Below are 26,911 nucleotides of genomic sequence, written 5' to 3'. Positions count from 1 at the left end.
GGCCTGAAGCCAGACCCGCCCAAGCAACTTACTACTCATGGATTGGCAATAAAAATGATGCAAACGTAAGGCACTGCTTCTTTCTCTGAGTACCATTTGAATACAAAAGGGAAAATATGGGGCATTTAAACTTAGTGAATAGTAATTTAATCTTTGGTATAAGTTGCTCTTTTTATTTTCTTAGTGGAAAGAGAAGTCAACTATAAATGTGTTTCTTTCCTTTTCTATTTTTTTCCTTTTGTTTTTTAATTGAATTTTCTCTGATGTAAATTCTATCATTTCTTTCATGATACCTCAGTAATGGCAGGGACTTTTAACCACAGCGAGTTAAATAGTGCTGAAATTCTTTTGGAACAGAAAATCAGTCTAGAAATTTCAATAAAGACAAAAAGCCATGAAATAGCAAGGTAAGGAATAATGCTTTATGGAGTTAAAAGGTCCAAATCTTCAACAAGTTAATAAACTAAAGGTGAACATAATAAACACAGCATTCTTTTTTCTTACGATAGGAATCAGCAAGAAGTTTTGGACCAATGTTAATAAAGCAATGGGAAAAAGGAGACAAACATGCATACTATACAGGTTTTTATTTCTAAACCTTCTTGCTTACATAAGAGCACAAGCCAGACACATGTTCAAAAACAAACACACACACACACACACACACAAAAATCCCTCCTACTGGCCTTGCTAATAAGAAAGTCTAAGATTGAATCAGTTAGAAATTTATTGCCAAAGCAATAGCTTACTTATTATTATAGATCTTTGTAGAAAGATATACATATAGAAAGAAACGTTCCAAGAGCATCTTTTTCTCCAGAAGGGAGCAATGCATTTATCATTAGAACGTCTTTAGCTTTCCATATTCAAAGTCTATGTTCCAATGCAAAGGATAATATAAACAAAACCTAGTCTTCCTGATGTGGCACTTAAAGGACTTTAAGAATTCTTTGCCTTCTGACATTTTGTTTCTCATAAGTATCAGGTAGCATGGTGGAAAGAACACTGAATTTGGAGTATGAAGAGCTGGGTTCATGTTTCAACCTCTGTGAAACTAATATCCTTCAACCAAAAAGGGTGGGGGACAATGCCACCTACCTAATCTAATTGTCAGGGACATGTATGGGTCAAATAAGATATGGGATAGTAATTTATAAACTGAAAGAACTATATTAATGAAAGGTGGTATTATTATACAGAGACTATATTTTTTAGGTCAAAGTTCTAAGCTTCTAGTAAAGATGCTGACGAGTAAAAGAAGTGAGAGAAATTTTTAAAAATTAAAGAAAATATAAGAAGTTAAAAACAAATCTTAAGCTAAAAGCATCTGTTGATTAAAAAACTATATACTATATACCTTCAACTTAAATGTGCCATCAAGGAGTATAAGCTCCTTTTATATTTTTTATTTCATATAATATTTTAGATAATCTACAAATTTTAGATTATCTAAAATATTATACAGTATAAAAATATAAAAGGAGCTTACATATATATATATACATATGTAATATATAATGTATAATATATAAAACATATAAAATATGTTTTCTATTCTCAGGTAATAGAAATTCTAAATTTCCTATTGTCTCAGAACTTCGAAGTACTTAAATTCTTTGAAAAATGGACAACTATACTAACTCTTAGGAAACAAACCTTAAAGTTTTATGTTCATTTTACCTCAAAAGTTCCTCCTTTTAAAATCTTTTTGAGAACTCTTCAAAAACTGGAATGAAAAAATATCTCTAGGCTGGTACCTCTAGTCCACGTAGCTGGGTCTGTTGGCTAATTTGTTGGTTTAATTGCTGCAATTCTAGTCGTAGCTGTTCCCTCTCAGCAGATGGAAGGGGTTTTCCATGACTGGCCACTTCTGACATAGATATTCTCTCCCTTTTGTGGGAAAGAAAGTATGGAATAAATTTAAAATTTTATTTAAAAAAAATGTTATGACCAGAAAAACAAAGTAAGTTGAGTAATTTTAAAGGCTTGTAAAAGTAAAAAGAATGACTTATACCTCTCACTGAAGTGTCCCTGAGAAGGTATGTTTTGATGAGGTGAATATGGAGAACCTCCCCAGCCACTGTGGGCTCCATACGGACCATAATCTGTAAGAGAGTAATTTACAGGGAATGATGCAATTCATAGATTTGATTCTTTTTTTTAGGTAGCCATAATCTAAAAGGCGTAGGCATATTATGTACACAGTTATCTTGAAAGATGGAGGGGTACTGATGTTTGTTTTTCCCCCAATAAAAAGTCAATCTTTGTAATATTTTCTTTTGTTTGATTAAAAAAAAAATGAGATGTATTATTTTAACAAAAGCAATGAAACTATTAAAAATAACACATAGGTTACCTTCACATACAGATATTTAATTTTAGTTCGTACCCCTACAATTCCCTGGGTTATAATTACCTTTCTACAGGGATAATTCCACAGAAAAGTTTGAAGGCTACTGCCCTGCAAGATTATGAAAAGCACTGACGGTAAATGGGGAATAGGTGGTGCTGGGAGTTGTGACTATGAACACTCTAAATCAGCTTACCCCTGAGATTCTTACCTGAAATGTTAATAGATTTTGTGGGAGCTCCCTGAGGTGCCATAGCCTGCATTGGGCCAGCACCCTGATATATTGTTTTGGAAGTTCGAGAAATGGCACCAAATCGAGATACTGTTGGTCGGTCTCCAAATGGGATAAGGTCATCATCACTAGTTTCTGCTGCTCTTCTCTGAAGGTCCAATCGCTGGTCTCTCATTCCTTTACTCTCCACATTCTGGTAAAGAGTAAAATAAGAAGGTAAAAAGTAAAATGAGAAATCCACCCCACACTTAGATCTCTAACATAGTTTCCTCTAGCTCTGTAATAAGGTTAAAATAGAGTATATAGTTCTTACTGATAAGACTAAAATCATTAGTTGCCTTTAGTTGTCATATAAAACATTGCTTTTCAAACCTCTGACCACTTCCTATAATATTTTTTACATCATGCCCAGTACATATATACATTCAAATATATATATTTGAATGTATATATGTATATATATATTTTTTCATGACAAACATTTATCCTTACTATATGTAATGTATTCTTGTATTTAGTTATTCTAATTCATTTCTTTAAAAAAAGGCCCATCATGACCAATAGATTAATTTTCAACAATCAATAGTTAGAAAAAGACTGTTTAAAAATATAAGTGCCAACATAGGCTTTTAAAAGGCATTCCAGTCAGAAAGATAAATGGAAATCTAATTGCTAGACCCTTGCTACTCAAAGAATAGTCCACAGACCAGCAGCATCAGCATCACTAGAGAACTCATTAGAAATGCAGAATTTCAGGTCTCATCCCAGCCTTACTGAATTAGAACTTGAATTTCAACAGATTCCCCAGGTAGTTTACATGCACATTCATGTTTGAGAAACACTGGGGTAGACTTTTATCCATTTGGGAAATGTTCGATTACATCTAGGTTAGGCTGGAAAACACTTTTATTCTCTGTTAATTTAAGTAAATGAGTTTTATTTTGCTAATGTTTATGTTACTTTATTATAATAACTCTTTCTGAAAGTCAGGTACAAAGCAAAGGTTCCTATCTACCTCTACCTCCTCATCTCATTCCTATTCTCTCAGAAAGACTGTTTTTTATGACCTAAAAACAATGTTTTCTTAATCCTACCACAGAAAAACAAAAGGTTCATTTTCGCTTTTTTCTCCTCTATATTCCTTTTTTTTTCTTTCTTCTTTTTTTTAATTGTCTGGCATCTAATCATATTTATGCTATAGATATCATCTCACTCATCTAAGTCTTCCTTTTCTATTACCAAGAATTGGTCTTCTCTCAACCAGCTGGGCAAATCTTTGTCTTTGAAAATCTATATAACAACCTAGGGAACCTCTGTGAGAATTAACAAGGGCAAATGAATAATAGTCAAAAAAAAAAAAAAAGAATAGTCAAGGCATACCTTTAACCCACCAATACTACTCCTAAGCATAACTTTCATGTAACGTGCACAAGGAAACATATGCAAGAATGCTTACTGTAGCACTGTACAGAATAATAAAAAAATTAAAAACAGCCTAAATGTTCATCAACATGAAAATCAATAAACAATTATATATATTTATTTATTTATTGTATGATATTAGTTATCATACAATGGTACCTGATAAAAGCAGTGAAAATGAATGAATTTGAACTATAGGTATAAATTTGGATACATCTCAAAAACAATGCTGAATGAAAATGCAAGTTGAGGTTTATAATATGTATAAGGTTTATAAACATTCAAAACAAAATTGTTTAGAAGTAGTATAAAATTATTCATGAAATGATAAACTCTCAATTCAGGATAGGGGTTATCTCCAGGGAAGGAGGGAGGAAGAAAATGAGATTAGGGAGGTAAAGCGAGGAGGATTTAATTACTTATGTAAAGTTTTATTTCTTTAAAGGATAAAGAAGCAATTAAGATAAAATAGTGATATATTTTAAGCTTGAGTATTAGATACACTGGTGTTACATTATTTTTTGTTAAAAAATAAAATGGCATAAGTGTAATACATTTCAGTATACCACAGCTCATCTGAAGCTAAGTAACTATAATTCTGACTCAAACACTAGTATTGTTCACTAGATTCAACTTTACTGTTTAAACTTAAAAAGAGTTATAATTTAATTGGACAAGAAATTCAAGATCTTAGTTATGAAAAATAATTTACTCTCAATTCTAAACAGCTGTTGGGTTAATTGCTAGCTTCACAGAAACATAAGAAACGCTCTTCTTTGTCTAGACAAGTTTGAAAAGATTTTTATATATACCTGAAAGAAATAAAAAAACATATAGTTTAAATATAATTCAATCACATAGTACACAATATGGTCTGAAACTTAAGCAAAGCTCAGTTACTTGTGTCTACACTATAACTGGGGATAATTTATTTGGTTTATCTTGATTTGTATTAATTATGGCTTAGTTATTACACATACCATCATTTCCACACTCCCTGCTGCCACAACATCTTTGGGTTTTGCATCTTTGGTTCCAATGTAGGAGCCGATGGTGTCACATGACCAGGGTGAGTACTGGCTATAATCATTTCCTTTGTATTTCCCAGCTACCTTCAAGTCTTCATCCAAAAACTGCAGATGGAAGAAGGAAAAAAGAAACAAAATAGGAAATGGGTCTATGAGTAACAGCACAGAGAGAGCAGGAATTTCTTTAGAACATCATGCTGAAGCAACATAGTAACAGTTATTTGATTTGTGTCACTAGAAGATTTTTGTAGACTATGAAAAATATAAAACAAATGAAAAATGATATTCAGCCTTTACACTTTGTTAACAGAGGGTCAAAAAAGTATCTCAATATCCTTCAAAGAATCAAATTAGGATTTTTGAAGAGATTTGCCCATCCTCTTTCTCATCAGATTCAGTTAACACTTAAGCAAGAATGTATTATGCCCTAGTTTTGCTAGACCCTCCTTAATGTTTCTTTCAATAACATTCCAGGCAAACAAGAGCATTAGAAATTCTTTAAAATGTAATCTTAAATGTTCTATATAGTATGTGATGACATAATAACATTTTTACCTAAAATTCTTTAATAGCAATAATTCATATCTTGAATAAATTCTGGTCCTTAGGGTTGAGTCAATGAAGTGAAAAGGATAAGATTCCTAATTTTCTTTTCTCAGGATGAGCTCTGAAATTATGTAATAACTAAATAGGCATTCTAGGTCTAATGCATTTTTACTTACATTCACATCTGTATAATGTTTTACAGTTTTCTAAGTACTTTTATGTATACACTATCTCATATGTTCTTCAAGTCCATGAGAGACAACTTGGGTGATCGGACCAAGGTTATACCAGTATAGGGAGTGCTAGAACACTAATAAATTGCTCTCACTTTATCACAGATGTATATACTGACATACTAATAATTCAGGGAGTACTGGTACATTTAAATGGCTCTATGCTTCCGCCTATACTAAAAAAACCTTCTATTTTCTGAGTCATCACTTTGGTCTTCTGCACTGGCAGAGGGATATGCTGTTCACAGTACCACTCATTTTCAACCACAACTCCTGTTTCCATTGTTTATAACCTCTTTCCTTTTTTTTTGTCCTACTTCTATTTTAAAAACTCCAGCTCCTTTTTACATTTTTCCTCTGCTTACAAATTTTGTGTAGAACAGCTAGCTTTTTAAAGACATGACCTACTAACAAGAGTGCTTTTTCCCCTGCAATCAATGTATTATACAGCAATTAAAAAAAGAATGAGATAGGACTTCCCTGGTGGTGCAGTGGTTAAGAATCAGACTGCCAATGCAGGGGACATGGGTTTGAACCCTGGTCCGGGAAGATCCCACACGCCGCAGAGCAACTAAGCCTGCAAGCTACAACTGCTGAAGCCCACGCGCCTAGAGCCCATGCTCTGCAACAAGATAAGCCACTGTGGTGAGAAGCCCGCGCCGTGCAATGAAGAGTAGCCCCCGCTCACTGCAACTAGAGAAACCCCCTGTGCAGCAACGAAGACCCAATGCAGCCAAAAGTAAAATATAAATAAATAAATTTATTAAGAGAAAAAAGAATGAGATAAATTTATATACTGATACAGAAAGACATCCAGGATAACTGGTTAAGTAAAAACAAAAACAAAAAAAATGCAAAACGTAAAATCTGAATATATTATTACTAAATGATCTGATTAAAAATTATAATGATGTGTTTCATGCACAGAAAAGTTGAAATATATATTAAAAGTTAAAATATATAATAAACTTACAGTGATATAGAAAATGAGATCTTGGAGAAATTTCTTTCTATATTATGTATTTTTATAATGTATGAATTTAGTATAATTATATGTAGGTTGTTTATAATCAGAACTGAAGTTTAATTATATAGCTTTGTATGTCAGTAACTAAAATAATTCTGTCAATAGATAAAGTTCCATTAACAGCCAGGCATTATTATAATTTTTATTACAAGTAAAAAAGTAATAAATACACAGTTATTATTTACTGAATGCCTGCTTTGTGCCAGATGCCTTATGTCTCATTTAATCTTCACCACACCACAGTGAGGTAGGTTTTATTATGCTTGATTTACAAATAGAGAAACCTGAGCCTCAGGGTTAATGAAGGCTAAATAACTTACAAAAGATCACACACTGAGCCACAAAGCTGAACCTCACAGATAATTATATTTCATTCCAAAATTAGCTCACTTTTCACAGTGTCATACTGCTTTCCATATTTCTCAAAAAATGGTATGGCATAACAAGGCTCTGGGATGTCTCTTATAGTAAGTTTTTGAAAAAATATCATGTAATGTTGATACTTTACACGTAAAATTATATTAATAGAAGATGTTATAGCTTTACTAATTAACCTACATTATTGTGGAAAATTCATCCAAAGTGTTTAGAGAGGAAAGCCAGATACTATGAACAATCTTTATTTAGTAGATTACTTTTGTAGACCCCAAAGTTTACTGTTTATTATATGCAATGTGATATATTTCAATTTTCATTGCTTATTATTCATAATTTATCAGCTAGAAATATTGTTTAGAATCATAATTCTACACATAAAGGATGTAAGACATTTTCCTTACATAATATCAACTGCAGCCCTACTGAAAAAACCTACTTGACATAAATATATATATACACACACACACACACACACACAAACACACACACATTGAGCTGAGGCATTTATGTAAAATCAACAAACCAAAATAATTAAATAAATAAGATCAACAAAGCAAAAGGCTGGCTTTCTGAAAAGATAAAACTGATGATAAATCCCTAGCAAGACTGACCAAGGAAAAAAATTATCAGAAGTGGAAAAATGTCTTCGGGGTCACTACAGACCCCGAAGACATTAAAAAGATAATAAGACAACACTCATTCATGATAACTATTAGTACTGCCTTGTGGAAATACTGATAACCTTCAAATTATGGTTTATTACCCTCTAGTACATTAACCAGTTTATTCTAGCAACTCTATTTCAGTGTTTTTTTCCTGCCTTTCACTACCTATATTAGCCTGTCTCTCCTACTCTTTGAATTAACTTTATCATCCTGCTGTTTTCCTCACTACTGAGTTAAATAAACCTTTGACAGTCTCAATTATAAAAACTAGGAATATAGGGAAATTTCATTCATCTGATAAAGATTACCTACAAAAAGGATGACAGCAAACATCACAATGGTAAATTATTAGAAGCTCCATTTGCTCAAAGACTGGAAATAAGAAAACCTATCATCACTTTTATTTTTACTGGAGGATCTAGCTCACACAACCAAGATAAAAAAAAGACTTAAGAATTGAAAAGGAGAAAGTAAAATGGTCATTATTCACAAAGGACATGACTGTGTGCACAGAAAATCCAAAAGAATCCACTAACAAATACTAGAATTAATAGGGAAATTTACCAAGGCTGCTGAACACAGGTGTCAAAATACGCAAAAATCTACTTAATTTCTCTTTAATAATAACAAATAGAAAATGAAATTTCAAAAAGGATTCCACTTAAATAGCTTCAAAAACATTAGTTTTCTAGGAATAAGTTTAACGAAAGATGTGCAAGACACTGAAAACTATATGAGATATGACATTATTGACAAAAATTAAAGAAGATCCAAGGAAGTGGAGGGTATACCATGTTCTTGGAGACTCAATATTGGAAAGATGTCACTTCTCCTCAAACGGATCTAAAGCAACACTGTCCAATGAAAATATAATTGACCCACATATGTAATCTAAAACATTTTAGTAGCCATATTAAAAAAAACAGGTAAAATTAATTTTAACAATATATTTTATTTAATCTAATACACCCAAAGTAGTATTTTAACATGTAATTAATATAAATATATTGATATTTTGGTGGGGGTGCTAAACCTTCAGATCCACTGTATGTTTTATGCTTACAGCACACATGAATTCGAACTAGCCACATTTTAAGCATCATTATCCACATGTGGCTAGTGGTTACCATACTGGGCTGCCCAGATCCAGAGATTCAATGTAATCCTAATAAAAACTGAAGCAGAGAGCTTCCCTGGTGGCGCAGTGGTTGAGAGTCCACCTGCCGGTGCAGGGGACATGGACTCGTGCCCCGGTCCGGGAGGATCCCACGTGCCACGTAGCGGCTGGGCTCGTTAGCCATGGCCACTGGGCCTGCGCGTCCGGAGCCTGTGCTCCGCAATGGGAGAGGCCACAACAGTGAGAGGCCCACGTAACACACACACACACACACACACACACACACACACACACACACACACACAAACTGCAGCAGATATTTCTGTGGACATCCACATGCTGATTCTAAAATGTGTCTGGAATTTCCAAGGACCAGGAACAGCAAAGATAATCCTGAAGACCAAAACTGGAAAACATACACCACCACATTAAGATGTACAATACTACTACATTAAGACAATGTGGTGTTGGTACAAGGATAGAGAAATAGATCAATGAAACAGAATAAAGTTCAGAAACATATAGTCACCTGACTACGACAAAGGTGACCAGATTATGATAAAGGTGACTGCAGGGTACTAGGGAAAGGATGGTCTTTTCATTAAATGATGCTTGATCAATGAGATACCCTTTAGGGAAAAAATGGATCTTAACTCCTAAGACACTATATACAAAAATCAATTCTAGATGGACTGTAGATCTAAACATGAAATAATAAACCTTTTAGAGGAAAATATCCTCATGACCTTGGGAATAGGTGAAGATGACTTAAATAGGACACAATAAATCACTGATTAAGGAAAAACTGATAAAGAGACTAAAAAAGATGTGCTTACTTCCTCTTGTTGGAAGGCAGGAGGCAATGTTGGTGAAGGTGCAAAAGGAGGTGGAGAGATAACCTTCCTTTCCTCTAGTTGTGCCATTATTTCCTTCCGTCTTCGATGTAGCTCATCTAGACTAGGATGGGGCTGGGGAGGGGGAGGAAGCCGGCTGTAAGGAGGCTCCTGAAAATGCAAAGATGAGTAAAAATTGAAAAAGAATTTCAGGACACATTGATTCACTTAGCACATATTTTAAATAAGCAGCTTGTATACTCATCTTAACATCCGAAATAGCAAGACTTAATAAAACAAAGCAAAACAAAACAAACAAAACCCCCAAAAGGTCTCAGGATTTCCCAAAGAGCTAAATTTAAGTTTCTTTTTCTTGGTCAGAGAGCATAATTTCTAAATAAATCTAGAAATGTTAATAAAACCATCTAATGTTCAGAAACTAAGATGGGTTAGCGGGGGTGGGGTATTAATTTTTTTCCCCTTTAAAAGTTAAAAAAAAAAACAACCTATGCAGATTATGAAAAGGTGAAAAAAGAGAAGATGCTTTCTTTTAAAAAAGAACTGATTGATCAAAGAGTTATTACCATGGCAAAAGGTTAAAAAAAAATCACTGCAAGCAATAATCAAGTAAATCTATATAATAAGAAAAAAACCCCAAAAACCCAGCATACTCTGTTGTACGAAGGTCTGATCTGAGTTGGGTGGGGAGCCACTGGATAGTAACCCTCCATCTGTTGGTATCTTTCTCTGGATTCTGGTACATAGGATGGTACTGCTGCAGGTGGAATCTCAATGGGTATAGGACTTTCTCGGAAAATCTCCTCTCTTGTATAAGACTGAGCAGGGTATACTCGACGGCCATCATAGTGTGGTGGGTACATAGGTGGGTACTGTTGTGGCTGTGTGCCATATTGAGAGTTTACTACACGATCTTGGAGGTACGATGGATAATGATCCAAGTAGGGAGGACCAGGTTCAGGAGCAGATGGTGGAGGTCGGACAAAGCGGGACACACATTGTGGTGGTGGAGGATAGTACATACCTGTACAATACAAAAGAGGAACCAAAAGCAACAATGAGCCAATCTATTTTTCTATTTAAGACTTTTCCTTTTAAAATATTTCAACACTAAAGAATTAAAAATCCACTCCTTTCTTTAGATGTTTTTCCCTCTGCTTATGTAGTCAGGCTAGCTTTGCGAAAAATAACAAGCAAAAATTATCCTTAAAAGTTACTGAAAACACCAATCTACTTATAGTCTACAACAGTAAATTGGCTCTCTCAATTGTCTGACCATCTTTCTGGTGTGCCTTAACATACTGCAAACACTGAAAAGCAAAAAAACTATATTTCCCTGAAGCTTAGGTTCTACAAATCACTCATTTGCGTAAGTTTTGAATGTGAAATTGAGTTAACTGGAAAGAGATCCATTCTGCTGGTACAGATCTAGTAGCTAACTGCATAGCTCTAGAGTTCTTTGTTTTTTGGCTGTGCCGTGTGGTATGTGGGATCTTAGTTCCTTCCCCACCAGGGATTGAACCCGTGCCCTCTGCAGTGGAAGTGCAGAGTCTTAACCACTGGTCCACCAGGGAAGTCCCCTAGAGTTCTTGAAACAACAGTCATGGCAGTAGCTTCCCAATTTGAAGACGTTTGCCTCAACTGATGAGCTCCTCAAGTTGGCGATTAGGGCAGAAGTTTCCTATTTCTACAGCTTCATTGTAATAGGTTCTTTCAGCAACTAGCTCTGGGACTCATTCCTGGAGGCCTAGCTTAAGTCTGCTTTTCCAATGTTTCTACTGATTTTGTAGGACTCTCTGTATTAAACCTCTTTCTGCTAATATAGCCAGAATGATTTCTGCTATCTGCAATTGAACCCTTACTGATTCAGCATATTTAAGGTTAACTCAACAAAAGCAGTTGGGTTTTTCCTGCAATGAATGGTCAAAAGGAAGACAGATCAACTTTTATCCTATTCTTATATGTATTAATGACACCATGCCAACTTAAAACTACTTTTTTTGAAATCAGAAAAGACATTGCTGATTCAAAATTAATATAGCCTTGGGAAAAGGAAATGGAGAACACCTTGAATCTATCCCAGCTTAAAAAACAACAGAGGGGCTTCCGTGGTGGCGCAGTGGTTGAGAGTCTGCCTGCCGATGCAGGGGACACGGGATCGTGCCCCGGTCTGGGAAGATCCCACATGCCGTGGAGCGGCTGGGCCCGTGAGCCATGGCCGCTGGGCCTGCGCGTCCGGAGCCTGTGCTCCGCAACGGGAGAGGCCACAACAGTGAGAGGCCCGCGTACCGCAAAAAAACCCCAAAACAAAAAAAACAATAGCACTATACTGTTTCTGACAAAGAGAGTCAACACTTTAGTTTAAAAATCGTTGCTTATTTTTTCACATGAATTACATTATGTGAAACCTCGATCAAGTCCTCTCCTTCATTCTCCATACCTGGTATATTATCATTAAAACTGGCTAATTTTCCACATTTGTCTATTTTCTCAAATACTTTCTTTTTTCCCATCACACTAATCCAGACCTCAGTAGTCACACCTGGATTAACAACAAGTCTCCTTACTCCTCCTTGACTCTAGACCCTCATCTTTACAATCCATTTGTAAATTTTCCTTTCTATTCCCAATACCTCTATTTAGGGCATCCTTCCACAAAGTCTTTTGATCCCTCAAGTTCTCAATGATCTTCCTTGAGTCCTGCAGTTAATTCCTACCACACTAATATTAACTACCACAACGGAACACTTCATTTTAAACACATATATAGATATATATACTCTCACACATATAGTTTTCTATTCTTTACTAATACTGATTCTATACTATAAACTCTCTAAAAGTATGTATTTGCATTTTTTCATATATATTACAAGGCCTAGAAAAAAATATTAGGTGACAAGTGAAAGCAAAAAAATGTACTGTGTTTAATTTATATCCACTGTAATATTAAATTCTTTTTTCGTACTTGAAGAAAATTTTGGTCAGGAAAATATATACAGCCTCAGCAAATTTCCATTGTCTACTTGGATGACTTACTTCTATAAATATGTAAACATATTTAATATACAACTGCTTTTAGTAGTCAGGGCGAATTACTTTTCATAGCTTTGCTACTTCATTTATTTCATACTATTTAGTTGGTCATATAACCACAGTTTTTTCCAAGTATTAAAAAAAGCATTTATTTATTTTGAGATTACTGAAAATATGATCACTCTTGAAATCATTCTCATAACTTCTAAGAAAAGTGAGTGACATAAATGAAAGATCATTACCCTGCTGATAAGGTGCTGGTTCAAATGGTGGAGCAGCTCCTCGAGGATCCTGGTAATAAACATCTGCCTGTTGTGCTGGATATAACTGAGAACCTCGTGGTACCATCTGAAGTGATTTGGTGACAGGCATAGGGGGCAGGTCTGTTGGCCCTCTTGGAGGTACAGGATGTGGATTAACAGGCAAGGCAGAAATACTCTTAGGGACAGATTCTAGCCTACGGGAGCAAGATTCTGCAAGTCAAGTTTAAGGTCTTGAAAATACTTCTAATGTACACAAATTGTTAAATGTAAAACAAACTGCCACAATTTGGGAAACTGTTTTTTTCCAATAGCCATTTCTTCTACAAAATTTGCAAACTTTGATCTTATGTCACCTATGTTAATTGTTTCTCAAAAATCACTGGCACAGGAAATAGAAATAAAAAACAACACAATAAGCCCCCCAAACAAAGCACCGATTATTCTTTCTTCCTTCTACTTTATGTCTATAAAGAAACTTTAAATAAAAGTTAGGAAAAACAACGTACAGGTCAGGAGGGGATCCAGGGGCACTACTGCTCAGGTGATCTATCTTTCCTGGTTTCAGACTAGAATCGTAGCTGGGGTCTGTCCCTCGTGGAATCAGCTGTGTTACTGTATTCCCTGCTGATACAATTCCATTTGGCAGAGCAGGGGTTTTTCTGCTAGGCAGATCCACTGCACCTTCATCCGGAAGGATAGCTGTTGAAGGCAGCCCCACCTCATTAAGTTGACCCAAAGAGGCACTCAGGGGTCTTCTGGGAACCAGGCGTTTGTTCATTTTACGAAACCTATATAAAAAGCAAAGGCACACACCAAAAACCAAAACTGTAAAAGGAAAAGCTTTTAAAAATCAAGAACTAAAGTGTATTTAAGAAACGGATAAAAAAGGAAAGGAGTCCAAGCACATCATTTTCTAGAAATTCTCTTGAAACATTGGCTCTAGCTATCAACTTGAAAACTTGCGTATATACACACACACACTTTGGGGTAGGGGACGGGGGGGCGGGGCGGCGGACCACCCATCAGGTGTAATCACTGTTAACAGCTTGGTATATAATACAGATTTTTCCACTCCATACACTGGCTTAATATTCTTACATTTGTAAGATTACAAATTACAGAAATAGGGTCATATACGGATGCATAGTAAATATTTTCCTCTACTTCATAATCTTAAATATTTCTTTATGTCAGTACATTTTAGGTTGTCCTTAATTTTTTGCTATTAAAACAATGCAATAACAGAAAATTATGTACATGTACTTTGCACTTGTGTGAATAACCAAAAGCAGAATTATTAAGTCTAATGTATGCACGTTAGAAACTCTTATAATGCTCCAAAGCTATTATAACTACTACCGATTAACAAAAAAAGGCTTTTTTCAATATTTCGTTAAACACTGGTTAGCCTCAGCCTTTGACAATTTGACAGTTCAAAAATATCAAGTTTTATTTTACTTTATATTTCTTTAACAATTCATGATATTGAACACAGTTTCACATGTTTGCTGGCCATTAGTGTTTTTTCTGTGAACTGCTTATTTACATGATCCATATATCTACTGGTTCTTCTCTTTCTTACAGATTTGTAGGAGCTCATTTTATGTTACGGATATCAGCCTTTTCTATGTCATTTCCCCACTTTTTTTTTTTTTAAGTTTGTGGTGTTTGGCCATTATCTTAGTTTTTCATTTTCACGTAATCAAATTTATTGATCTCCTTTATAGATGCTAGGTGTCATTCTTTAAAAATCCTTCCTACTGTAAAATTATATAACAACCACAAATATTTCTAAGTACTCTATAGTTTCTTTTTTAAATATTTAAATCTCTGATAAATTTATAATTTGTTTTGGTGTAAAGGTAATAATCCAGCCCTATTTTTCAAATGGATAGTTGTTTCATCATCATGTTTTTTTGTTATTGATGTGAAATGCCACCTTTTGCACATATGCTGAGTTCCTATATGTATCTGGAACTCTTTCTAGGTTTTCTATTGTATTTCATTGGGCTATCTATTCCTATGCTAATACCACAGTCTTTATACTTACTTTAGCTCATAAAACAGGTTAATAGTTATTAGTCTAGTCCCTGTTGAAGACCTTTTTTTCCAAAAATTTTCCTGGCTATTGGCATATTTTTTCTCCCAAATGAATGATTTTGTTAGGTTCCCAAAATCATCACGTTAAGATTCTAATTGGGATTTCACTGAACTTGCTGTTTAAGTGGAAATAAAACCTTTATAATGCCAAGTCTTATCCAAGAACACAGTATGCTTCTTCATTTATTCAACTCTTCTCTTATGTTCCTATGTAGTTTACTAATTCAATTCAAGAGATCCTGGATATTTCTTATTAGCTTATTATTTGGTGTTTATCTTTTTTGTTTTTGTTGTTAATGCAAAAGGGATTTTAATGTCACCTTACTTTTTAACTGGTTATGTTTCCCTTTCTAGTTTATATGAGAGTACTTCATTTCTGTAAACTAATTTTTTGATTTGCTACCTTACTAAATTCTTGTTTCTTTTGTTTCTAGTATTTCTCTTGAGTTTTCCCATTTAATGATTTTGGCTATTTTGTTCTCTTGTTTACATACATTAGCTACAACTTCCAGAATGTTAAATAACATTTTTTACTAGTAGAAAATTTTCCCTTACTCTTGTCTGTAACAAAACTGAATCTAATAAACTAATACCAATTAAGCATCATGCTATCATGCTGGCTTTTGATTTGAAATATAATTATCATGTTGGGAAAACATCTATGATGTTTTTGTTCTACTAAGGGATCTTGATCTATCACGGACATTGGATATTATTCAAATGTCTTTTGGCATCTTCGGATATGATCACGTGGTTATCATACCCATTCTTCTCTAACCCAGAGTAATTATATTATGCTACCTTTGCACTTAGTAATGGTGTCTATTTTAATGTATTACTGAATTCTAAGTTTTAATATTTGGGATTTTAAAAATATTAACGTGTGAGATGAATTTGTAGTTTTCTTTAATTGTGCTTTGTCAAATTTACTGTCAGCGTTATACTGGTTTTATAAAACAATTAAGAAGCTTTTCCTTTCTTTCTACTATGTGCTGGCAGTTTAACATCACTGAAATTATCTGGTCCTTGAAATAATCTGTGAAAATGAGCCAGGCAATAAATAATTTCTTGAATAGAGCAAAGGGCAAATTTTTCCATTGGAAATGCATTTTTCAATTAGTTAAAATCAATCAGTTAAAGGTGATGAAAATTCTTAGACTTTTAATTGGGGGGTGGGGGGTGGGGGGGATAGCGAAAATGACTCACTTTTAGATTCAGTTAACCACAAGTAGCTTCCTACTTGTAGGCACAATGTAATGAAAGGTGAAGAAACTGCTTTGGTTTTCTTTTCTAAAATTCTGTATTACTTTCTAAACATTTCCTATTCATCAAAGGGAATGCAACTACATCTTTTCATATTTCTCAATGGCAGCAAATTATTCTACCTAATAATTCTATCTTATTCTCTAACAAATTACTGGAAGGTTGAGTCTGATGACTTTCACACTTACTTTTCCAGTTCCTCCTGTGAATGTGCAAATGTACAGCTGGCCCCACGAGGGCATCCTCCTCTCTGCTTCATGTCTCGACACATGTATGTTTTATATTTGCTATGCTGTGGAGGCTACGACCAAAATTAAAACATTAGCCATTAAAAAAAAATGTAAATCTTGCATTGCCATTTTAGGATCTTAATAATCTAGATGAATAATTCAGACTAACTCATACACTTATCTAGACTGCCCAGACAAAAGTCCTGGAAAGTGTGCAAAATAAATTACTTTAAAAAAAAAGTAGTCCTGATTTTTCTGATATGCTGATATTAACTATCAAACATGTAACATCACATAAATTCTTGATTCAATCTCATGAAAGCTCTAAGATCTTCTTTCCAACGTTTTACAGTGGACAAGCACACCACTGGAGATTAGGACTTTCAAATATTTAAACTGTCTCCTAATATTTGTTGTGGACAATGTTCAATATAGCTACACTTACAATTATGTTTCCTTATAACACACTACAAAATCTACAAGAGGCAGAACTTAAAAGTTAATATTATTTTTGATGATGAGCATTCTTCATGATGTCTAATGGAACAAGGAGTTAAAAGTAAGTTTTTAATTTTCTAAATTTAATCATAAAATAAAGCCCTGATCTGTGCTTAGATTAGGAAAAGCATATCCATATTATTCTACTTTTAATATTTCTTAATTTTAAAGAAAAAAGGAATACTGAATAATCTATTGTTAATATTTACTGAGCCAGATAAATTAATAACAAAGTTTTAATTTCTCAAGCTTACTACTACAAAATAAAAGATGTACTGAACTTAACATAAATTCTGAGGGCAAAATGAAATAATTGGGAGTAAAATTTAAAACTGTAGCCATAACACAGGCTATTATATTTTACTGCCATATATTTCATCTAAAAATACTTCAGGAAAATTTGGCCCACTGTCATAACTGACATTATGAATGAAAAATATCTGAATGCTAATGCAGAAAAAGCATTTACAAAATATGTGAACAGTACTGGAGAGATACAGCATTAGCACTAAAAAGTGATATCTATTGTCAAACTGAAATGCAAGAGTAACCAAAGAGAATAATTTTATACAAATGGAATAACCTTTAGCAAGAATCAAATGCTGCTATATCCAATGTGAAAACTGACTCCAGCACATTAGACCAACAAGGATTATTTAATTTCAATGTTGTCAGATAAAATTACTAGGCTAATCCAATAAACTGGCTGCTAACCATTCTAAACTATAAATCTTATAATTTTTGTTACATTCTTCCTGATGTCTAATGGAACAGGGAGTTAAAAATAGGTTTTTATTTTAGTTTAATTTCTAGTTTTTACAGAGTCTAAAAATATTCATGTCATCCTGTTGGCTTTGTTTTTATCTGTAAGGATAGACACAGTGGCTTACTTCTAAGTTTCAAACATCTCCTTTACCTGCTGTTGATCTGCTCCTTTTTTGCTGTGATTCTGGATATAATCAACCAACCCGTGTACCACTGTACGCACAGCAACCAGCCCATTTTCTAGCTGTTCCCAAGTAGGAGGAGGAGCATCTACACAACAAATTTTAAAAAATTTCAGACTATGTTATTCAATGTTCTGCCCAGTATTAAATTAGTAAAGGAGTGTCAGCACTTCAGTGAAATCAAGCTTCATACAGCTATTCATGAAATAGCTTATTCACCTGAACATCATCTTAAAGGAATAAATATATCCTTTTAAAGCAGGTGCTACAATCTAAAATAACTTCAGGGACAGTGAAGGTAACATAAAGGAATTAAATATGACAGATAATAAATGGCAACCGTCTTCAGACCCTTAGTGTTGGAAATAGCAATAAAGAGTGACAGGGATTGTGTTAAAGAGTATGTCTCACATCTAAGATTATCGTTACTACTCAACTTTAGCTGACTGTTGTTATGTGAAGATGCAAGGCTGACACTGGCAGATACACCACTGTTTCCTAGGGAAAACTGAAATTTGAGAGTTTTATGTAAAAATTTCTAGTTTTTGAGTGTTTGCACTTAAAAAATTTAGAGTATAGTGCAGACCAACACTTTGTGGATCAAACAAACTTGACTGTGGACTGCCTACAGTCAGCCAATTTGTAATGTCTATTTTGAAATTCTTTGTAAAACAAGTATTGCTAAACAGAAAGCTTAAAAAATTTAGTAGAAGAGCTATTATATAAAGCAGCTATGCTATACACACTCTTCGTTTAGTTAAGTACTGTGACTTTATAAAGGAAAAATTAACTGTAAGGCTAAATATGAAATGTTCTCTAAAAGAAATATAAAATGAAGTGAGAACACATATGTAGAAATGACTTCCTGTTGGAACACTCTAAAAAACTTCTGGATGATGGCATTTGAACTAGGCTTTGAAAGACAGGTGGAATTTCAACAGTAAAAAAGGATAAAGATGCAGAGAAAGTAAAGAGATCAGTCATACAACAAAGTATTTTAATGAACACCTACTAAGTTCCAGGTATTATTCTAGTTGCGAGGGAAGCAGTAGCAATCAAAACAAAAATCCCTATTCTATTCAAGGAGAAAAGCCAGATAATCAATAAGATAAACAACCAAAACACAAAGTATTTAGATACTGAGTTGAATAAATAGAGCAAGGAAAGGGAGTGGGACAGGTATGTGTAAAATTTTAGACAGGGTAGCCTGAAAAGGCCTCCTTGAGAAGGTTACATTTGATTAAAGACATGAAAGTAGGGTTTGAGTGTGCCTTGTAGATATATTAGGATACAGAGGAGAAAAACATTCTAGGAAAACGAAAGAATAAGTGCAAAGGGCCTAATATGGGAGTATGCCTGATATGTTCATGGAGGTGAAATCTGGAATGAATGAGGTGGGAAAAGAGTAAAAGAAGTTGGAGACAGGTAAAGGAAGACCAGATCATGTGAGGCCTGGTAGGTCATAGAAAAGACTGGCTTTTACTGAGTGATGGAAAGCACTGGAGAGTTTTTGAGCAGAGGGGTAATAGGATCACTCTGGCTCCTATGTTAGAACCAGACAGACAACAGAAGGCTATTCCATAATCTATGAAGAGGGATGAGGGGGGTAGCAGTGAAGGTGATAAGTAGATGGATTCCTAATGGATTTTAAAGGTAAGGCCTACACGATATACTGATAGATCCAATGTACCTTATGAGAGAAAGACGAGTTGATGGTATTTCCAAGGTGTTTGGACTGAGGAAATGGAAGGATGGAGTTGCCACTAACAGGAATGGTGGGTGGGCGGGGGACAGGGGATGGAACTCACTTTTGGACAGACTATTTTTGAAATTCTTATTAGATATTCAAGTAGAACTACTGGATATTGGGCAGGCAGGTGAATATAAAAAAGAATTCAGGAAGAAGGTCTAGGCTGTATACACTATGTTATACAGATTCTAAAACACCATGAACTGTAACACATACCATTATTTTATGTGCTACCAAAATGGAAAAGATTGCTAATTATCACCTGTCATTGATTATACAAATGCAGCCCAGTTTCAGAAATGCTAAAATCTGAAAAAAAAATTGTGAGCTTCAGAATTGACGAAATATAGTAAATGTGTGAGTCATATAAATAATATTTAAAGCCATGAAACTTTGAAGACACTATGTGAGATTACCTGGGGAATGAGTATAAATAGAAAAGAGACACAAGGATTAAATTCTGGAAGCACTTCAAGGGTTAGAGGCTATGGGGAAAAAAAGGTGAGACGCTATGGGAAAAAAACAAAAAAAAGTTTAGAGGCTACGGAGATGAGAAGAAATCAGCAAGAGGCTAAGAAGGAGGTTTCAATAAAGTAAGAAGAAAACTAGGAGGGTGTGGTGGCCTGGAAGTTAAAAGAGTGGTACAAGGAGTAGAGAGTAAACAACGTTAAATGTTGCTAACAGGTCAAACACAAAAAGAACCAAGAACTGACATTTGGAATTAGCTGCATGGAAATCACTTGTGACTTTGACAAAAGCAATTTTGATTGAGTGGTAGAGATAAACGCCTGATTGGACTGCATTCAAGAGAGTGCTATAAAAAGGAGAGAACTGGAATCGTAGGTAGATGACAAATGGTGTCAAAAGTGGGTTTTGGGCTTCCCTGGTGGTTAAGAATCCGCCTGCCAATGCAGGGCACATGGGTTCGAGCCCTGGTCCAGGAAGATCCCACATGCCTTGCAGCAACTAAGCCTGTGCGCCACAACTACTGAGCACGCGTGCCACAACTACTGAAGCCTGCACGCCTAGACCCCGTGCTGCGCAACAAGAGAAGCCCCGCTTGCTGCAACTAGAGAAAGCCTACGCACAGCAACGAAGATCCAACACAGCCAAAAATAATACATAAATAAATTAATTTTTTAAAAAGTGGGTTTTGATGACAGGAACAATAAAATGTATGTTGATAGAGCTACTGTAGTAGAGAAAGAAAACTGATGACATAAGAAACAGATGATACTGGAAGGATATATTTGACAAGATGATATTGGTGCATGAGGAGAGAGGGTGGCCTTAGCTAGAAGTTTATCCACTGTTACATGGTTTATCCACTATTACACAAGGAGAGTAGAATATATTGGCATAGAATTAGGTAGACAGATCGGTGCTGATGAGGTAGTGAGCTTGTGAAGTGCTCTTTTGATTGCTCAGAATGATCAAAGCACAGAAGTGGGGGGAAAAAAAAAAATCACTGGGATCTAAAAATAGATCTTAGGGCAATTCCCTGGCAGTCCAGTGGTTAAGACTCTGCCCTTCCACTGCCCTGGGCCTGGGTTTGACCCCTGGTCGGTGAACTAAGATCCCATATGCCATGTGGTACAGCCAAAAAAATAAATAATTTTTGAAAAGTAATAAAATAAAAACATAAAAAAAGATCTTACCTGGTTTGATTAAGCGATTTTGGTAATAAATTTACTACTCTGAATGTCATGGTCAAGAGTTCCAAACCTTATTCTATAAGCAAAGGGTGTCACTTAAAAGTTTATGAGTGTAAAATAAGATCTGAGATGTGATTCATTTTGCAGCAGTAAGTAGACTAGAAGGAAGAATTAAAAGAGTAGAGAAAAATGAAAGGCTAAGTTTAGTCTCAGGAAAAGGAATGAGGCCCTCAACTGAGGCAGTATTAATAGGCATGGGATAGAGGGATATTGTGAAAGAACAGATAAATCCTGTTGGCTAGGGCTTCTCTGGTGGCGCAGTGGTTAAGAATCCGTCTGCCAATGCAGGGGACAAGGGTTTGAGCCCTGGTCCGGGAAGATTCCACATGCTGCGGAGCAACTAAGCCCATGCACCACAACTACTGAGCCTGCACTCTAGGGCCTGTGTGCCACAACTACTGAGCCCACGTGCCACAGCTACTGAAGCCCATGTGCCTAGAGCCCGTGCCCCGCAACATGAGAAGCCGCCGCAATGAGAAGCCCACGCACTGCAATGAAGAGTAGCTCCCACTCGCCACAACTAGAGAAAGCCCGTGTGCAGCAATGAAGATCCAATGCGGCTAAAAAAAAAAAAAAAATCCTGTTGTCTGAAATGCTATGTAGAGCAAGTGAAAGGAAAAGATATAAAGTAAGACAAAAGGCTCAAGTTTTAAGCTTACATACCTCAGAGAATGAGGTCATTTACAGAGAAAGGGAAGACAGGAGGAAGAGCAGGTATCAAGGGAAGATGAGTTTGTTTTGAAACACACTGAGGAGAGGAGAGGATACAGAATCTCAGAAAGCATTTGTGAAAGTAGGTCTGGAGTGATGAAGAGATAACAGTGATAGAGATATTTGGGAGTCTATTATCTATAAAGGAATAGTACCTGATGCTGAGAATAAATGACCATCATCATCAACAGAAGAGTGCAGAAAAAACAAAATTCCAAGAACACAACCAGCCTACTCCTTAGGAGGCAGAAGAGGAAAGAGTGGTCAAAATACGACAGAACCAGCATTCGGACAGGCCAGAAGAGAATCATAAGACTACAGAAAGATAAGGTATCAGGAGAGTTTCCATATCAAGGAAGTGGTCAACAACATTATCAAATGCTAAAGACAAATCAAGTTATTTAAGGACCGAGAAGAAATCTTTGGAATTAGAAACTAGGAAATTACTAGTGAATGTTAAGAATTTTAGTTCAGGGCTTCCCTGGTGGCGCAGTGGTTGAGAGTCTGCCTGCCGATGCAGGGGACACAGGTTCGTGCCCTGGTCCGGGAAGGTCCCACATGCAGCAGAGCGGCTGGGCCCGTGAACCATGGCCACTGAGCCTGCGTGTCCGGAGCCTGTGCTCCGCAATGGGAGAGGCCACAACAGTGAGAGGCCCGCGTACCGCAAAAAAAAAAAAGAATTTTAGTGCAGTAGTAGGAATAAACACAGGGACAGCAATAGGATATAAGCTAACACACCCTAGATATAATATTAAGTGAAAAATGAAGGTTGGGTGACTTTCAGGTCAAGGAGAAGGAACAGGAAATGGCTGGACAAAGTAGACACACAAGGGAGGATATGTGATGGAACAAGATTATCGTAGAGAAAGTAAAGTTGGGACCAAAAAAATGCAACTAAGGACATATGATACAGAAAAAATGAGAAAACTTGAGTTTTATCAAAAGAGATGAAAATGATAAAAATAGAGCACAATTTGTGATGAGAGAGGGAGGAAACATAAAGGATCCTAGAGGGATCCTATTTTGCTGGTAAAGTGAGCAGCACAGTAAACACTATTAAATAAATATTAGTTGAAGTAATAAAGAGACAGACAAGATTGGGGCCAGAAACTTAAATACTATAGAAAAGATTCGGAATTACTACACCAGGAAATTCTAGAGAAATGTAACAAAAGATAATTAAAAGACTCACTGAATAGCACTAAGGCACATATAGGATAGTCCGTTAATTTTCCCTGGGCTTACCTGGACTAGGGTCAATGTTTGCTAATAGCTCCAAATGGGGTCTTAGTCGATTCAAGTTTGCTGGATCTCCAGTCCTCTGGAGAGCAATTGTTAGTTCCTGAACACTTTGTGCAAAAGAGGCTGGGGTCTGCAACTTAAAAAAAGATAAATATTAACTTCCCTCAAAGACCAGATAATCCTTTTAAAATAAAGATTATTTACAATATCACAACCATTTTTGCAATTAATTATATTTTAATTTTTATCCTCCCACACATCCCATGCTCTGGCCAGACTGGATCACTTGTTACTTGAACAAACCCTGCACTTCTCTGCATCCACAGGTTGATATATTGTATACTCTCTCTTCCCTCTGTCATCACATTCCTCAAATGTGAGATCTTTCTCACATCCTCAATTTGGAAATACTCTTTACATCTCCAGTTCTTACAGTATTGTGTTAGTTTGGCTCTTGGGGTCTTTCCAAATAATTGAAGTTTGGAAATACTGTCTAGAGATAATGCTATACAACAGCACGAACAATGAAACTGTACTCAAACTGTGTTTGAATTCAAGTTCTGTTACGGACCAAAGATTATGACATCAGATATAACCTTTACAGACACTATCTGAACTCCATCTGTTGTATGGACTAAATAATTTGAGAAGTTCATTCCAGTTCAAAAAATCCTATATTGGTTTGGGATTCTTGGAAGCTATCAGGTTGTGTATTTTCTCAAGGCTTAATGACACACATACTTGCACTAACTCCCCTAAGCTGGTCAGTACATATGACCTGTAAAGTAAAAAAACTGGTTATGTGATACTAACTAAAGGTTCTTACTTGGAAACATTTAGCTCTCTATGTAGTTTATTAATATAGATGAGGGTTGCTCTCACTTCTGAGACTGACAGCATTCTGCCTATGGAATGTGTATCTCTCTAAATAAACTCACTTTCACTTAAAATATATATATATATGTATATATACATGTAGAACTTTTTCTCCCCCAAAGGTCATTCTAAAAGGTAAATTTTTAAAAAGTATACATTTTAAAAAACATGGAATAACACAACTAATCATTAAAATGCTGGCATGTCTTTATTCAATTTTTCATCTTTGCATGTTTTTCATATACTCATAATCAGCTATTTATAAACTTACGGATTTGCCTACCATTAATATTATAACAAAGGTTTTTGTTTGTTTGTTTTGCGGTACGCGGGCCTCTCACTGTTGTGGCCTCTCCCGTTGCAGAGCACAGGCTCCGGACGCGCAGGCTCAGTCAGCGGCCATGGCTCACGGGCCCAGCAGCTCCGAGGCATGTGGGATCTTCCCGGACCAGGGCATGAACCCGTGTCCCCTGCATCGGCAGGCGGACTCTCAACCACTGCACCACCAGGGAAGCCCAACAAAGGTATTTTTAAAATACCTAACCATTTTTATTATGAAATACTTCAAAGTAACTGTCTAATATAATAACACCCATGTATCTACCACTGAGACTTAACAAAAATATTTCACTAACATTTTTTTTAAAAGAAATCAAGTGCTACTTAATAGCTGAAGAGAGTATCTGTCCTGATATGACCACAATTTTAATAGCCATGTAACAGTGTTCTGAGCAGATGTATCTTGACTTCTTTAACCATCCCTTTATTTTATCCTTTGTGAATAATTTAGCAATTAACACCTTTGCATTCATAACCTTTTTGAAAGTCTGGATTATTCCCTTAAAATAAATTCCTGGAAATAGTAGGTTTGGTAAAGTACAAAAATATTTTGAGGCTTCACTGACAAACTGTTTCTCAAAAGACCTGTAATGCATTTTACAAACCATCAGCAATGAATGAGAGTATATTTCTTTATAGTTTAACAGGCAATATTTGGCATGTCACTGCTTTAAATGTATTTATTATTGGCATCGAATTCTAGTCCATCAACTAGATATACTTCCTGTTTGTGAACTGTTATTTCATATTTCTTTGCCTATTAACTTACTAGGGTTATTGTTTTTCTTATCACTTTTAATAAATTCTCCATTTGCACTGTCCAATACAGTAGCCATTAGCAACATATGGCTATTAAAAATTTTAAGTATGTAAAATAAAAATTTTAGTTCATCAGTTACACAAGTTACACATCAAGTGTTTAATAGCCAAGTGTGGCTCGTGATCACCATACTGGACAATGCATGTATACCAAACATTTTCATTATCACACGAAGTTCTATTGCTCTATATAATAATAAGATGTCACACTACTAACTTCATTTACCAGATTGTTGTAAGAAGGTTTAGGATATTAAATTCAAATTACTGCTCATGGTGTGAGAAAATTATTGCAGGATATACATCTAGTTATATAGTCCAGTTCAGACAAGAAGGTTAATTTAACCTCCTTGTAGAATTTTCATAAAAGCAAGTCAAGTTTCTCTTCAGAGGTAGAAAGCCACTCCTTTAAAAGATCATGATTAAGGTTATAATCAGTCCACTGCATAATTTCAGGCCTAGGAGCTGCAGGTGAAGTTTTGATAAAGGTATCTATAGGACAGAACAAATAATACACATTATACTGACAATTACACACCATGCAGTTATAAAACATTTCCTAATTCTCCTTTGACATCAACCTTCTACTTATTTCAAGAATTCTACCTTTAGGAATAGCAAAAAAAAAAAAAGGGTGGCATGGGGTAGGGGGAGAATAGTCTGGAAAGAGGTTTAGTAGTTAAGAGCAGGGATTCTAGAGTCAGAATGTTCAAGTTCAAATCCAGCTTTGTCAGTTATTACCTACGTGATCCTGGAGAAATGTATTTAATCTCCCTCTGTCTCTGTATAAAAGGAATAATACAGGGCTGTTGAGAAGATTAAATGAATTATTTAAAACCACTAGATAGGAAGCTCTCCCTGGCAGTCCAGTGGATAGGACTTGGCACTTTCATTGCTGTGGCCAGGATTCAATCCCTGGTCAGGGAACTAAGATTCTGCAAGCCACGTGGTGAGGCCAAAAACTGAACTGAACGAAACTAAACTAAACTAACATAAACTAAACTAAAATATTCTGAGCAAAGTATTGACGCACTAAAATCAAAAAATAAAATAAAACCACCAGACACACACTAAGCTCTCAGTAAGTGTTAAATATTATTTTATTTAGGCTACTCTTACATACTAACATTATTTCTTTTTTTTTTAAATTTATTTATTTAATGTATTTATTTTTGGCTGCGCTGGGTCTTCGCAGCTGCGTGTGGGCCCTCTCCGGTTGCAGCGAGTGGGGGAATACTCTTCACCGTGGTGTGTGGGCTTCTCACTGTGCTGG

At 35.4% G+C, this 26,911-nt stretch overlaps 1 protein-coding gene across 4 annotated transcripts in view; it reads right to left on the bottom strand.

The window, feature by feature from the left end:
* RC3H1 (ring finger and CCCH-type domains 1) overlaps positions 1 to 26,911 on the bottom strand; it is a 95,193-nt gene that overhangs the window by 10,594 nt on the left and 57,688 nt on the right. For 3 of the 4 annotated variants that reach the window (XM_022565239.3, XM_089910875.1, XM_089910900.1), the window contains exons 7-17: positions 23,608 to 23,740; positions 18,156 to 18,274; positions 16,700 to 16,812; positions 13,655 to 13,936; positions 13,128 to 13,342; positions 10,503 to 10,873; positions 9,835 to 10,002; positions 4,985 to 5,137; positions 2,562 to 2,775; positions 2,015 to 2,105; positions 1,758 to 1,890 (exon numbers count right to left, since the gene is read on the bottom strand). In XM_022565239.3, the coding sequence (XP_022420947.1) occupies positions 1,758 to 1,890; positions 2,015 to 2,105; positions 2,562 to 2,775; positions 4,985 to 5,137; positions 9,835 to 10,002; positions 10,503 to 10,873; positions 13,128 to 13,342; positions 13,655 to 13,936; positions 16,700 to 16,812; positions 18,156 to 18,274; positions 23,608 to 23,740 (1,992 nt within the window). The remainder of the gene's footprint in view (positions 1 to 1,757; positions 1,891 to 2,014; positions 2,106 to 2,561; positions 2,776 to 4,984; positions 5,138 to 9,834; positions 10,003 to 10,502; positions 10,874 to 13,127; positions 13,343 to 13,654; positions 13,937 to 16,699; positions 16,813 to 18,155; positions 18,275 to 23,607; positions 23,741 to 26,911) is intronic. The other variant, XM_089910890.1, reaches the window with a different exon arrangement.

Source organism: Delphinapterus leucas, chromosome 1 (genome assembly GCF_059928025.1).
Source record: "Delphinapterus leucas isolate spDelLeu-1000000601 "Yukka" chromosome 1, BTC_Dleu_Yukka2, whole genome shotgun sequence".
Classification (NCBI taxonomy): Eukaryota; Metazoa; Chordata; class Mammalia; order Artiodactyla; family Monodontidae; genus Delphinapterus; species Delphinapterus leucas.
The sequence above is the reverse complement of the archived record's forward strand: the minus strand, read 5'-3'. Positions and strand labels throughout refer to the sequence as shown.